Source organism: Astatotilapia calliptera, chromosome 3 (genome assembly GCF_900246225.1).
Source record: "Astatotilapia calliptera chromosome 3, fAstCal1.2, whole genome shotgun sequence".
NCBI lineage: Eukaryota > Metazoa > Chordata > Actinopteri > Cichliformes > Cichlidae > Astatotilapia > Astatotilapia calliptera.
The window spans coordinates 1,182,370-1,196,419 of NC_039304.1; the positions used below are offsets into that span (position 1 = coordinate 1,182,370).

At 46.5% G+C, this 14,050-nt stretch overlaps 2 protein-coding genes across 2 annotated transcripts in view; both read left to right on the forward strand.

Annotated features, from left to right (window-relative positions):
* Nucleotides 1-14,050, forward strand: part of LOC113015885 (NACHT, LRR and PYD domains-containing protein 3-like) — a 525,401-nt gene that overhangs the window by 200,783 nt on the left and 310,568 nt on the right. The window lies entirely within an intron of this gene.
* aco1 (aconitase 1, soluble) lies at nucleotides 2,393-12,883 on the forward strand. The gene is made up of 21 exons (XM_026158311.1): nucleotides 2,393-2,563; nucleotides 3,613-3,727; nucleotides 3,817-3,985; nucleotides 4,399-4,536; nucleotides 4,623-4,692; nucleotides 4,763-4,946; nucleotides 6,348-6,487; nucleotides 6,569-6,740; nucleotides 6,834-6,934; nucleotides 7,126-7,242; nucleotides 7,506-7,665; nucleotides 7,738-7,873; nucleotides 8,676-8,760; nucleotides 8,911-9,067; nucleotides 9,390-9,514; nucleotides 9,608-9,712; nucleotides 10,325-10,467; nucleotides 10,609-10,756; nucleotides 11,744-11,866; nucleotides 11,939-12,124; nucleotides 12,198-12,883. The coding sequence occupies exons 2-21, from the start codon at nucleotides 3,619-3,621 to the stop codon at nucleotides 12,312-12,314; spliced, it is 2,685 nt and encodes an 894-aa protein (XP_026014096.1). The 5' UTR covers nucleotides 2,393-2,563; nucleotides 3,613-3,618; the 3' UTR covers nucleotides 12,315-12,883.

A 14,050-nucleotide genomic window follows, 5' to 3' on the forward strand; every position in this document is an offset into this window, starting at 1 on the left:
CGCCCCAAGTTGTGTAGCTTTCTGGAGTTTATACTTATTGGGCTACATATTTATTTATTATACAGGCTATACAGTACATAACATCAAAACACACATGTTTCATGTAACTAAAGTGTGTAATCATGTGGGCTACAGACAATAATTAAGTTACAGAATATATTTATATGAAAAACGTGCATACTTACTGCATTTGAATCATTTTAACCATATGTAACCACCTGCATATGTGTTTGGAAAGGAAAGTGTTGCATAAGTAAGTAGTTCTGCAACTACAAACTATAAAGATGTGCTAGTTTAACACGAGCCACGAAGCAAATGACACATGTAAGAACATAGCTGCTGCTGCAGCACCATCTACTGGTCATTTTGATAAAAGCAGCTAATCTTTTAGTATACAGTCTGCACAGCGCTACATTGTATTCGTTTTTTGTTCGGGGGCACATTTTACCTGTGCTGGATTATGGAGATATTCTACATATGAATGCTTCTGCTCCGGTTGATACTGTGTATCCTTCTCTGAGGTTCATCACTAACTGTAAATCTCAGACTCACCACTGTGAGTTCTACTCTCAGGTAGGACGGCCTGTCTATTTTATTCTATTGTATATAGTATTTTATTTTATTGCATTCCAGTGTTTTCTAATTTCTGCTACATAACTTTGTACTTTTGCTGTAACGAAACAAATTTCCCACCTGTGGGATTAATAAAGGTGTTCTTATCTATCTTATCTTGTGTTCCCTGGCTGCAGTGAAACATGCTGGTCATTATTCTCTTTATGAATGTGTACAATATAACAAATCCATTATTGCGTTAGGTTTGCTGTTCCCCATTTTTGCTTCATGTTGGTTTGCTCATGATAGTTTTTAATAGCATTGGTTAACTTCTTGCCTAATACTAACTAAATGGCAGTGTTGGGAAGGTTACTTTTAAAATGTATTCCATTACAGAATACAAAATACATGCCCCAAAATGTATTCTGTAACGTATTCCGTTACGTTACTCAATGAGAGTAACGTATTCTGAATACTTTGGATTACTTAATATATTATCATTCTTTTTACAACAACGTGAATGTACTATTGCTGTGTGATTTATTACTATTACTGAAGGTCCGCGACATGTAGTAAAGGGACCTCTGACTAATACGGCGGGGTCCCTGTCGGCTCGTAGCTGAAAAATAGCTTTACTTTGTTGTGTGGGTCAACTTTTCTTGCGAGAGACAGAGAGAGGCGTTGAAAGACTGCTCCAACGGAACTTATTGTTTTCGGAGGAAAACAGGAACACAGTGTACAGTCGAGTCTTAATAGCTTACTTACAACTGGGCTCGTCAGGCTCTCTTCTTGGCTGCAGTGGTTATTATTATATTTACATGCTTCCATCTCCCGTTTTTCCTCGACGACAGCTCGTACCTTTCCACTCGCCTTTTTCTCCCTCCTCGCTCACAGACCCATAACGTGTATGGCAGTCCATTCTCCCAGCAGCACGGACTACACTGCCCATGATGCTACATTCTTTAGAGCTATGCTTGTAGCATTCTGCCTGTTAGCTTAGCACAACAACAACAACGAAAAGGCGCTCTCTCTCACCCAGGAAACACACAGTCGCAGAAAGAGAGAGAGAGAGCGTCGCCCTGTAACCATGGCAACCGTAACGCTGCCGCCTGGAACAACAGCACGTAGCTGTCAAACAAAACCCAAACAGTCCTGACCCGCGACAATATGAAACAGGAAAGTACCGCAGTGTAATCCATTTATTTCAACAAAGTAACTGTATTCTGAATACCACCTTTTTAAACGGTAACTGTAACGGAATACAGTTACTCATATTTTGTATTTTAAATACGTAACGGCGGTACATGTATTCCGTTACTCCCCAACACTGCTAAATGGCGAGACTTCGTGATATTCTCTTAATCACCTAGTTTGTTTGTTTTTTAAGCTTCCACTGGTTTTCTATGGGACTGAAGTTTAGAGACTGGCTAGCCCACTCCATGCCCTTAATGTTCTCCTTCTTTAGTCACGGCTTTGTTGCCTTGGCAGTGTGTTTTCACTCAGTGGTATGCTGGAAGCCCACGACCCATCACCACCCCGTGTTCTGGCTGAAGGAAGGTTCACATTTTATGGTGCAAGACCCGTCTGGCCCTCAATGTGGTGAAGTCATCCTGTACCCTCAGTAGCTCCAAAGCATAACAGTCCATGCTTGACTGTGGTTCTAGGGGTCTTTCTGTCATACTCAGCATTTCTCTCCCTCTTAAAATATAAGATAAAATATATAAATGCCAAATAATTGTTTTGTATTATGCCACCGAAAATAAATAAATAAATAAATGAATAAATAAATAATCCATTTCCCGTTCCAGTTCCTTTCCATAGTTGTCAGATATACGTGGATATGAAGCTGCAAAGCCCGGCGTGGGTTCAGCTTTTATTCTGAATAAAAACCTAACCGGAAGTGTCCCCAGTGGAGGCGGAACCTGGGCGGAACAAGCAGCAGGTTTTGTGGCGACTAGCTGGTTGTGACCTAACTGCTGTGATCTGGTGATACTTCAACACTGCATCTAAAGTAAGCAATAACCATCCGACCACATTCAGTTTCTTGGCTTATTAACGATTTTCCAGAAGAACGTCTGAACTGAAATTCTCGTTGTGTCGCTACGAAAGCTAATTTATCCAACTGTCACATTATGCTTTATACCAACTCACACTAATAAGATATCATGTCTGAATTATTAGCTAATGTTATGCTTCTTTCCTTCGTTTTAGTGTTCAATTTAAATGTTCATCTTTGAATAAAAGCCTGATACCTGTCTTCATAAATGCTGAACTTTGACCCATGAGCTATGCTAACTGAACACGTAGCATCAAATTTAGCAAGTTTTGGTAGAATTCGTAAATGGGTGCAGTTAACCGTGATCGTTAGCAGGTCAGGTTTTCTTCGCACGTTTTTACTGATAATATATCAACGTGACGGATGTGGAGACAAAGCTGTACTTTAATCAGGCTTCAAGTGTAAAACTTTCTGATTGAAACTGGGACCATTCTGGTAAAAATGGCATAACCGAGGCTACAAATGTGACCTAAAGGTCAGCGTCACGTTTTATATCGGCAGGAGTGACAGTAGTTGTTACACAGGACTAAACCATTAGAAGTAAAGCTGTCCGGATATTGATGTCTTTGTCAGTGTCGTGGCAGTTTGACTTTGCACTTGACAGCAGAGGTTTAGCCTGAACTTCAGCTAACCAGCCAAGTCTGTGGTCATGTAAGGTGTGCAGGCATGCGCTGTTTTCACCTTTCACACAGATAACGCCTCTTTCTAACAGGCCCCAGAACCTGAATTTCACTTAATGTGTGTTTGAGCTGCAAGTGACTGACACACAGTCAGCGTCACATTTTTGTTAAAGGAATTGAGTTACGCAATGTTCATAGAACGAGGTCAACGACCCTCCACCACTAACCCTGAATCCAAGCAGATCCACCTGCCGTTAGGGAACGAGTAACAGGCCCGAGCTCTGCCTTCCTGTCAGTCTTCATTTGGTTTGTATGTTGTTGACGTATTTGAAAGGTGCTTCTTTAGTCTGCATCATGTAAGTCAGGCTTTTGATCTTCTTTTAGGAAAAGATGTCGGCAACTGTGAAAAATCCTTTTGAGCACATAGTTGAGCCTCTGGACCCCAAACACCCAGAGCAGCAGTTTTTCAATCTATCCAAGCTTGGAGATCCCAGATATGGTAGGAGCACATCTACACTGAATGCTAACATGAAGCATCTCGTCGGTGCACACAACCGAGAAGTATTGACTTGCACGTGCGCTCCTTAGACCGTCTGCCGTTCTCCATCCGGGTCCTCCTGGAATCTGCCGTCAGGAACTGTGATGAGTTTCTAGTGAAGCGTTCGGATGTGGAAAGCATCCTGAACTGGAAGCAGACGCAGTTCCAGACTGTGGAGGTGCCGTTCAGGCCGGCGCGGGTCATCCTCCAGGACTTCACGTATGTCTTTTCCTCACAATTTGAGTGTCAGTGTCTTGTTTTAACTTTCACACATTTAATACGTTTAATGCACCTGGTGTGTCAGTGATGTCATCAGAGTAACGCTGGTCTGTAAGAAGAACGTTGTGTCACGAGGTGTTTGCAGGTGTTGTGAAATCCCTGTTTACATCATCTCAGGTGCAAAAAGAACCTTTGAGTGAAATAACCAGCTCAGGATTTAAGTGCAGTTTGCAGCAGCATCTGCTAAAAGCAGTCTGGACTTTAACAACAACAAAGTTATTCCCTGTGTAAGCAACAGGTTTCTACGGTAACATAGACTCCAAACACATGCTTTTGGGGTCTTATTAGTGATGTTTAAAAAGGTGACATCACATTCTGAGCGGTCCCTGATCAGCCTGTGCTGTGTCACGCAGCGGTGTTCCTGCTGTGGTCGACTTCGCTGCCATGCGTGATGCAGTGATGAAACTCGGTGGCGACCCAGAAAAGATTAATCCAGTTTGTCCCGCTGACCTCGTCATTGATCATTCCATCCAAGTGGACTTCAACAGGAAGTAAGATCTCTCGCCTTTCTCCCACCGTGTGTCAGCTCATAGGTGTTTCATTCACTGCTTCATTTCACTTGTTGTTCTTCACGCAGGTCTGACAGCCTTCAGAAAAATCAGGATCTGGAGTTTGACCGCAACAAAGAAAGATTTCAGTTTCTAAAGGTATGAAACTGTCGTGTGTCCATGTAAGTCTGATGGTTCGGTCCGTAAATATGATCTCTGGTCTTTGCAGTGGGGCTCCAAAGCCTTCAGAAACATGCGAATTATTCCTCCTGGTTCAGGAATCGTTCACCAGGTCAACCTGGAGTACTTGGCCCGCGTGGTGTTTAACCAGGATGGGCTCTTGTATCCGGACAGTCTGGTGGGCACCGACTCTCACACCACCATGATCGATGGTCTGGGCGTCCTGGGCTGGGGTAAGACGTTGAATATTTAGGAGCAGCTGTTTGTCTCACTCTCTTTTACAGCAGTTATGCTGCTGTAGGCTGCTGCTGGTCCCAGTATGAATGCAGCTTCTCTGTTCCATCATTAACTAGATTCTCTCATAGTTTGTTTTTGCCGTGTTTATTGTTTGATTTCTTTTGCTCTGTGCAGGATCCTCACCTCATGAAATACACACTACTAGTCAGAGGTTTTAGAATACACACATTTTTCCATTGAAAATGATTAATGTCTCGTTGCACTCTGAAATCAAAGCACAGCACAAAGTAATTGGAGTCAGTTTTAGACCCAAACATATTCTAACCTTTGACTCGTCAGTCGCCTCCTTTGGCAGATGTAGCAGCTGAACGCAGTCGTGGCTTCTGTCTACAACAGAAATCAAATCTTCTCCCACATCTGGAGCAGAAGTTCCATAAATGTGGACCTTTGTAGCTGCTTTGATTTCAGTTCAAACCAGCTCGATGGGCTTTCAGTCTGGAGGCTGTGCTGGACACTCGTTCTGGCGCAGCTTGGACTGATGTGTGGGTCGTTATCCTGCTGTAGGATGAAGCCCTGACGGAGCGCAGGGTGCTGCATGGTGCTGCAGAACGCTGTGGTAGCTGTTTTGGTTCAGTCAGCAACCCTGGATCCAGCAAACAGCCCCAGACCATCACACTTCCTCCTCCATGTTGATGCCACACACTGTGGAACTTTGTCCTATTCTGACGTCTGGCTTTCTTTCTGCAGCTCGTCCTGTCAAACAGTAGAAACTGAGACTTTCTTACTACGACCACTATGAAGCTGCTTGAAGCTGTTGTCCTGTGAGCCGCCGTCACACAGCTGTTAACTCTCAGAAACTTGACTCAGTCGTGTCTTTGGCTCTGCAGACCTCTGCCTGTCACAGGTTGTTTCTCAGTGCATTTGATGCTGAAGGAAACTGGACTCGCTGACACCTCCACTCTGTCTGCATCTCTCTGCAGCACAGACCTGCATCTAGAAGTGTTGTGATGGTCCGTCTCTCATCACTCTGTCTGTTCAGCTGATGCTGACGAGGGTTTGTGCCACAGTGTGTCCAGCACTGCTTCATGCAGACGGGGGGCTGGAGGTCACACCTGTAGGAGCAGCAGCAGCGTCTGCACTGTTAGCCCATGTTGTTGCCTTTTTGTATCATTGTGAATGTGCATTATGTTGTTTAACCTCTGACAGTTCAACACTTTGTTAACATAATTAGTAGTAATAGTGTTGTTTTTAGTTATGCATCCACACATAAGTGCAGATTGTTTGATTTGCAGTAAGATCACTCAGAAACATTTGCATTAGCTGCTTGTAATGGTGTGAAAGTGAAAAATCAGGTGTGAGCTTGGTGTCCTAAATAAAAGTTGACCTTGCCCCTTCAGGTGTGGGTGGGATTGAAGCAGAAGCTGTTATGTTGGGTCAGCCAATCAGCATGGTGCTCCCCGAGGTGGTGGGCTACAAGGTGCACGGCGCTGCAGATAAGTTCATCACGTCCACCGACATCGTCCTGACTGTTACCAAGGTAGGAGGGCGTTTGATGCAGCTGTTCCAACAGCAGTCAGCGCTCTGACGTCACAGCTGTGCTTTCTGCATGCGCCCGCAGCACCTCCGTCAGGTGGGCGTGGTAGGAAAATTCGTGGAGTTCTTCGGCCCAGGTGTGGCTCAGCTGTCGATCGCTGACAGAGCCACCATCGCCAACATGTGTCCAGAGTACGGCGCCACGGCAGCCTTCTTCCCCGTGGACGATGTCAGCCTTCAGTATCTGGAACAAACCGGTGAGCTGGTGGCGTTTGACGTCAGCACAAAGGTTGCATTCATTCATTGCAGGCGATTCTTTTTGTTTATGCGACTCGTTTGTCTAAAATCAGGACGGGAACCAGAGAAGTTAGCATACATTACCAAGTACCTGAAGGCGGTGGCCATCTTCAGAGACTACAATGATGTTTCCCAGGATCCAGAGTTCACTCAGGTCAGCCTCTGACTTCCTTTATGTTTGTGCACATGTTTGCTGAACCCACAAAACACTCCATGTGTTCATGAGGAAGTCTATTTTCAGGGATCACAGGTCATTGTCTGTTTTGTCTTTTATAGATTTTAATGAAAATTGTGACATGATGCAAATGTAATAAGAATAAAGCTGGATGTGTCTGACTTCCTCAGGTTGTAGAGCTGGATCTGAGCACGGTGGTTCCCTGCTGCAGTGGTCCCAAAAGACCTCAGGACAGAGTTCCCGTGTCTGACATGAAGAAAGATTTTGAAGTTTGTCTGGAAGCAAAGGTGCGTTCCTACACATTTACAGGTGGAGGCTGCTGACACTCAGCATTAGCTCTGGTCAGTATCACTGCTTGTAGCATGAGGTGATACCTGCCTCTAGCACAGGTGCACAGGTGTCTAGCTGCTGTAGGGGGGCTCATTAGTGCAGGCCGTTCACTTCAGTCTTACCAGGAGTCACTCGTGTGCTGGTACAGGCTTGTTGCTAACCGACACGTCTGTCACATAAGATGCTCTGAAATCGTTCTTTTCTATAATTCTCGCCTCAGCAAGGCTTCAAGGGCTTCCAGGTGGCTCCACAGCGCCACAACGCTACAGCCCCCTTCCAGTTCAACGGAAAGGAGTACGCGCTGAGTCACGGCTCGGTGGTTATCGCTGCCATCACGAGCTGCACCAACACTAGCAACCCATCCGTCATGCTGGGAGCAGGTGGGTGTGCTGCGCTTCACTGTCACACAGTTTTCTGACACAGTGACTGAATGAGAGTCTCTCGTATCTCAGGACTCCTGGCAAAGAAAGCAGTCGAGTGTGGTTTGAGTGTGAAGCCGTACATAAAAACCAGCCTGTCCCCTGGCAGCGGAGTGGTGACCTACTACCTGAGAGAGAGCGGTGTCATGGACTACCTGTCTCAGCTCGGGTAAGCTGCTTGTTGTTGAAACGATCCCACGTTTGTGTTGACTGACTGTTATTTCACTCACACCTCTCACCTGCTAGAGACCTGGTAGGATCCAGTGTAACCAGTGTTTAAAAGCAGGACATCAGCACAGTGATCAGTGAACGTTTCAATGATTGTTTTTAATGTTGTTTACGTTCAGAAGACTTGAGGTGTTTTAACAACACAGAGTTAGGGTTAGAGTTATTTCTGAGCGCTCAGCATCACTGCGTTAATGTCTCGTCATAACTGCTGTTTGATTCTGAAGCGCCCCTGTGTGCTGCACGTTTGTGGCGCCCCTGTGTGTTGCACGTTTGTGGCGCCCCCGTGTGGCGCCCCTGTGTGTTGCACGTTTGTGGCGCCCCTGTGTGTTGCACGTTCGTGGCGGCCCCGTGTGGCGCCCCTGTGTGTTGCACGTTTGTGGCGCCCCTGTGTGCTGCACGTTTGTGGCGCCCCTGTGTGCTGCACGTTTGTGGCGCCCCTGTGTGTTGCACGTTTGTGGCGCCCCCGTGTGGCGCCCCTGTGTGTTGCACGTTTGTGGCGCCCCTGTGTGCTGCACGTTTGTGGCGCCCCTGTGTGTTGCACGTTTGTGGCGCCCCCGTGTGGCGCCCCTGTGTGTTGCACGTTTGTGGCGCCCCTGTGTGCTGCACGTTTGTGGCGCCCCTGTGTGTTGCACGTTTGTGGCGCCCCTAGAACTGGTACTCCTGTGTTTACATCTGAGGAAGTGACAGAGTGACAGAGTGTGTGACGTGCAGATGTCTAATAATCCCTTTGTGTCTTCTGCCAGCTTTGAGGTTGTTGGCTATGGTTGCATGACGTGTATAGGCAACAGTGGGCCGCTCCCAGAGCCGGTGGTGGAGGCCATAACCCAGGTACTAACGGCTTACATCGGAGGCTCCTCCTCCTTCCTTCTGTGACGTTTATTCATTCCTAACACACTCTTTGTTGACTTGAAGCAGCTCCGTGTTCAGTCACCATGAGCCTTCTGTGTGTCATGTGACTGAGGTGTTTTTGTGCCTCAGGGGGATCTGATCGCTGCAGGCGTCCTTTCAGGCAACAGAAACTTTGAAGGACGAGTGCATCCCAACACCAGAGCCAACTACCTGGCTTCCCCACCGCTCGTCATCGCCTATGCACTGGCTGGCACAGTGAGAATAGACTTTGACAATGAGCCCATTGGTAAGTCACTGATTGAAACAGGTTTGAGTTGGATCTCCAAGCTTTCACTTACTAACCCAAAACATTTGAGATACTAAGCTGAAGCCTTTTAGTTATAGATGGCTGGTGGAAACAGGTCCAGGTCTAAATAAATAGGAGTGATATTTGAAAGAAAGAGACGAGACAACCTGCGCTCTGGGTTTAAACCTGCAGCTCACTTCCAGCAGCTCTAAGTGTGTTGATGAGCTTTAAGCTGAAGCGTCTGTATATGGTTTAGGTTATTATCACAATCAGCTGAAAAGACGTTTGACTGCTGTCCTCTTTCTTTCTCTATCCCCTGTAGGGATGAGCTCTGAAGGCAAAGACGTTTTCCTCAGGGACATCTGGCCCACTCGAGAGGAAATCCAGGCTGTGGAGAGAATGTTCGTCATCCCATCCATGTTCAAAGAGGTTTATGAGAAGATCGAGGTAGTGTGATCTTACGTTTGTTGGGGAGATCGTGCACTGCTGATATGTCTCGTTGACAGAAAGCCTCGTGCTGTGTTTGTGGTTTCGCTGCAGCACGTGAATGAACGCTGGAACTCGCTGGCTGCTCCCTCTGATAAACTCTACACCTGGGACCCCAAATCAACCTACATCAAGTCTCCGCCCTTCTTTGATGGTTTGGTAAGTACATGCCGTACACGAACGTTCGTCTGCAGACTTATTCAAAGGTTATGTTTTGCCTTCATTGAGAAGAAGAGTGGACTTGCCTCCATAAAGCAATTGGCCCCACTAGTGTAGGGTGTAGCTTACAGTGCCTGGAGGTGACTGTGGTGGTGAACTGTGCTCCACCACAGCTCCACAGTCTGTCACAAGGAGGCTGTCGTGTTATTGGTTGGGCCTCCCTGCAGTAGGACACGCCCGGTTCCAACACCTGACCCAGGTGACCTTAGCCAGAGAGGTGGGCCTACTCTAAAGCCCTTCCGAATGACCTCCGCCCCCTGTCTGGAGCCCATCCACCTTTCAGAGAAAGCTCATTTCCACCATTAACAATTGATTTGTGCCGTTTCTCACTAACGACGCCATCTGGTGGAAGACGGGTGCATAACATTTATGACACAGTAATGTCCCGGCTTCAGTTAAAACAAAGTGACAGCTCGTTGACTAGTCTTGCACATCATTTAGTTAAGACAGTGAGACATTTTGAGCCGTGTGGTTTGGCGAGCGTGTCCCCGCTGCACACAGGAAACCCTGTTGTCTGACCTGACGTGTCTTGACTGTGTTGTATTAACTCAGACCAGGAAGCTGCAGCCTCCTGCCTCCATCACAGATGCCTGTGTGCTTCTGAACTTGGGAGACTCGGTCACAACCGACCACATTTCACCTGCGGGGAACATCGCCAGGAACAGCCCCGCAGCACGCTACCTGACCAGCAGGGGGTGAGTCAGCGCACACGTGTTACTGAATAATAATGGTACTTAGCCCACGTCACAGACAGTTTTCATATGACTTCATCTCTTGATGAAAAACACTTGTCGGTGTGAAGCCATCAACATTTTCTGCTGCTGCTCTTTTGGCAGTTTGAACTCCCGAGACTACAACTCGTACGGCTCTCGGCGAGGTAACGACGCCGTTATGGCCAGAGGGACGTTTGCCAACATCCGTCTCTTCAATAAGTTTCTCAACAAGCAGGCGCCACAAACCATCCACCTGCCGACAGGAGAAACGGTAGGAGCTCGTTACCACTGAGCTACAGGAAGCCTCGCGCTGCATCGTTGTGCAGCACTTGTTTATAAGAAGAAGGGGCACGGCTGTGTCAGCTCAGACTGAACCCACATGCTGAAATATCAGAGCCAGCACAGTCAGGGCTGCATGCTGCCCTCTGGTGGACAAACTATGCAACTTCAACTTCTCAACAGAAGTCAGACACAAGCTGTTTAAACTGTGATGTTAAATTACATTTAATTTATGCCTCGAGCACATTTTCTTTATTTAAATTACAAACCAGCTAATATTATTATAGCTATATATACATGACCGTCAGTGCATCTAAAGGAGTGTGGAGAGCAGATCATAAATGTAAGGTTTTCTGATGATCTTGAGTCGATGTTGTGATATTAATAAACTGAAGGAGAGCCTGCGGACACTCTTGTTTACGAGTTTTGAGGTTGCATAGTTTGTCCACCAGAGGGCAGCATGTACCTAACAGTACCTACCTAACCCTAACAGTAACCTGCAGCTGTTTCAGGAACACCACCAACACCCAGCTGATAATAATAGATAATAACTGCACATAGCAAATGTTAGACACATCTATATGTTTCCCATATTTATATCAACGGTTATGCCTGAAAGAGAAAAATCAGAGCTTTGTGCCGTGACTCTTTATCTCGATAATAAGTGAGCTATGAGGAAGTGTGCGTTCTGGTTCTTGGTTGACATCAGGAACTACAAGCTGCATGTAGATTCATTAAACACTGTTACAGTAGCTCTAACGGTGCTCTTAGGTTTGTTCTTGAAAATGAAGTTGTGAAATAAAATGCAGCAGTAATCTAAAGTAGGGCAGGGTTCAGACCTCACAGGGTTAATTATCACTGTTGTGTAAAAGCATCAGTGTAGACCATGTCAGATGTGTGGCATTGCTGACCATGGTAACAGATGCAGTGCTGTTGCCGGGCGTATCTTATGATTGGAGCATCTGTGTTCTTGTTTCAGCTGGATGTGTTCGATGCTGCAGACAGGTACCAGCAGTCCAGAATCCCTTTGCTCGTTCTCGCAGGGAAGGAGTACGGCTCTGGGAGCTCCAGGGACTGGGCTGCAAAGGGCCCCTTTCTGCTGGTAAACTCAAACTACTTTGTTTGTATGCTCACATAGTTGTTTGCAGGTCTCAGGTGTTTTTTGTGTTTGCAGGGGATCAAGGCTGTCCTGGCAGAGAGCTATGAGCGGATCCACCGCAGTAACCTGGTGGGGATGGGAGTGATTCCTCTGGAGTATCTACCAGGAGACACGGCCGACAGCCTGGGTCTGACCGGCAGAGAGCGCTACACCGTGGTCATCCCTGAGCTGCTCACACCCAGGATGGTCGTAGACATCAAGGTACGGACAGACAGTACGCTGCTGCAGGCGTGTTGGGATGTGACGCTGACCTGCTCTCTCCCTGCTCCCACAGCTCGACACGGGGAAAACATTCCAAGTGCGCCTGAGATTTGACACGGATGTGGAGCTGGCATATTTCCGGCATGGAGGCATCCTCAACTACATGATCCGCAAGATGTCTGAGTCCTAACTGATGTGTCACTGTGGGCTACACAGCATAACTGTAGTGTGTGTGATTCTGGTTTTACTACTGGTGCCAGCAGCTGTGTTTGACTGGCAAAGCAGACTGGTGATGATGATGAGTATTTATTAACCGTACTAAAGATAAGATGAAGCTTGATTCAAACATGGGAAACAGCATCCGCCTCAGTCCAGGGCTCAGCCTCAGCAGCTTTACTGCTTTTATTGTGCACATGAAGGTGACCCGTTCAGTCAGGTTTGCCTGGCCCACCGTCCTGTAACCATCCTGCTTTATGAACCATCAGCTGTGTACATGTCACAGACAGACGTGGCTCTCTGCTGTTGGTCCTTAAAGCAAAGACGTCCCCCTGTGCCATAAGACCAAGTGCTTCTTCATTTTAAGACTTCTTGTTGTTGACCTCGTGGACCACAGTTAGTATCACACACATGTCAGCAGCAGCCAGACCTGCACCTTGGACTGTTCGATGTAACCATATATATGACGATGTAAAAACGTCTGTCGATTCCTATCACGCTATCGTTTGTTTCGTGGTGTCGCAAAATAAACAGTTTACGGCATATTTGTTCATGGTTTTGATGTCACTGTAGTATTAATTTCTTAAGTTCTCTCTTTCTCTTATATATAATATAACCACACTACAGACGGACAAGCGCCTGTTTTTACATGTTGTTGTTAGCAACAACGACGGTAACACCATCACGTGGCTCCGCTGTCCGCTTGTTGGTTTTCCACGTAAACCTTTCATAATAAAGCTCAAGATCCTGTTGAGACTTTTCAAAATAAACTGAATCACGTGAAAGATGCAGAGTATTTACGGAGGAGAAACAAAAAAGAGTCGTCAGGTGCTAAAAATAAACCTCAGCCTGAAACTTTGAGAGAAAACTGCGTCCGTTACAACTTATGTCTAAAAATATATCGTTTCATGCATCGGTTAAAACACTCGACTCCAGCTGCAGGACGCACAGCTGGAAAAACTAAACGCCAGTCGAGCTGCACGAGATTCACAGGAAATATCACATGTTTGTGATTTATATCGTTGCCAGGACGATAAATGTCTTATATCGGGATATGAGATTGTGGTCATATCGCGCAGCCCTACATGCACCGATGACAGCATAAATATGGTGACAATGAAAACAACCTCGTTAGGTGATGTAGTCGTTCAGCAGGCAGTTTTAAATGGACAAAGCTGCTCTCAGACTCACAGCCAGTGTTTTAACTGGAAACTGAACGTTTCCTGCTGGGATTAAAACCTTCAGGCTTTGTCTGCGTGAATCCTTTATTCACACATGTTGCTGTTGTCCTGCTTTTCATGGTTCTGAGAATCACAGTTTTTGTAGCTCTCACATGTCCGATGAAGTCTCAGAAATAAAAGCTGGTTTCTGGCTCCGCTGTCCTGTCGTCTTTATACTTTTCATCATGTTCACTTGTGTAGCTTGCGTTAGTGTGCACTCTTTGTTGGTTCTTAGACGGAGCCTTAAAAGAGTCACTGGACGGCCTTCAGCTGCATAAACAGGCTGCCAGCTGACTGAAGGTAAAAGTAGGTCTGAAACGGCTTCAAATATCTTTCTGACAGGAAGTGAGAGCTTTGTGGTTCGCTGGGTTCCTCTGACGTGCCTCACGATCTGCTCCTTTCTGACACTAGAGGGTGAACAGAGCTGCAGAACAGGAAGTTTACTGGCAGACGAAGCTTCCTGCTTCTCAGAAAGGCACAGGCGGCAGCA

Bases quoted from the DNA above. Each gene is read 5' to 3' on its own strand.
- aco1 (XM_026158311.1), top strand. From the start codon at position 3,619: ATGTCGGCAACTGTGAAAAATCCTTTTGAGCACATAGTTGAGCCTCTG. The intron at 3,728-3,816 runs GTAGGAGCACAT...TGCGCTCCTTAG, and splicing joins GCTTGGAGATCCCAGATATG to ACCGTCTGCCGTTCTCCATC. The intron at 7,243-7,505 runs GTGCGTTCCTAC...TTCTCGCCTCAG, and splicing joins AAGTTTGTCTGGAAGCAAAG to CAAGGCTTCAAGGGCTTCCA.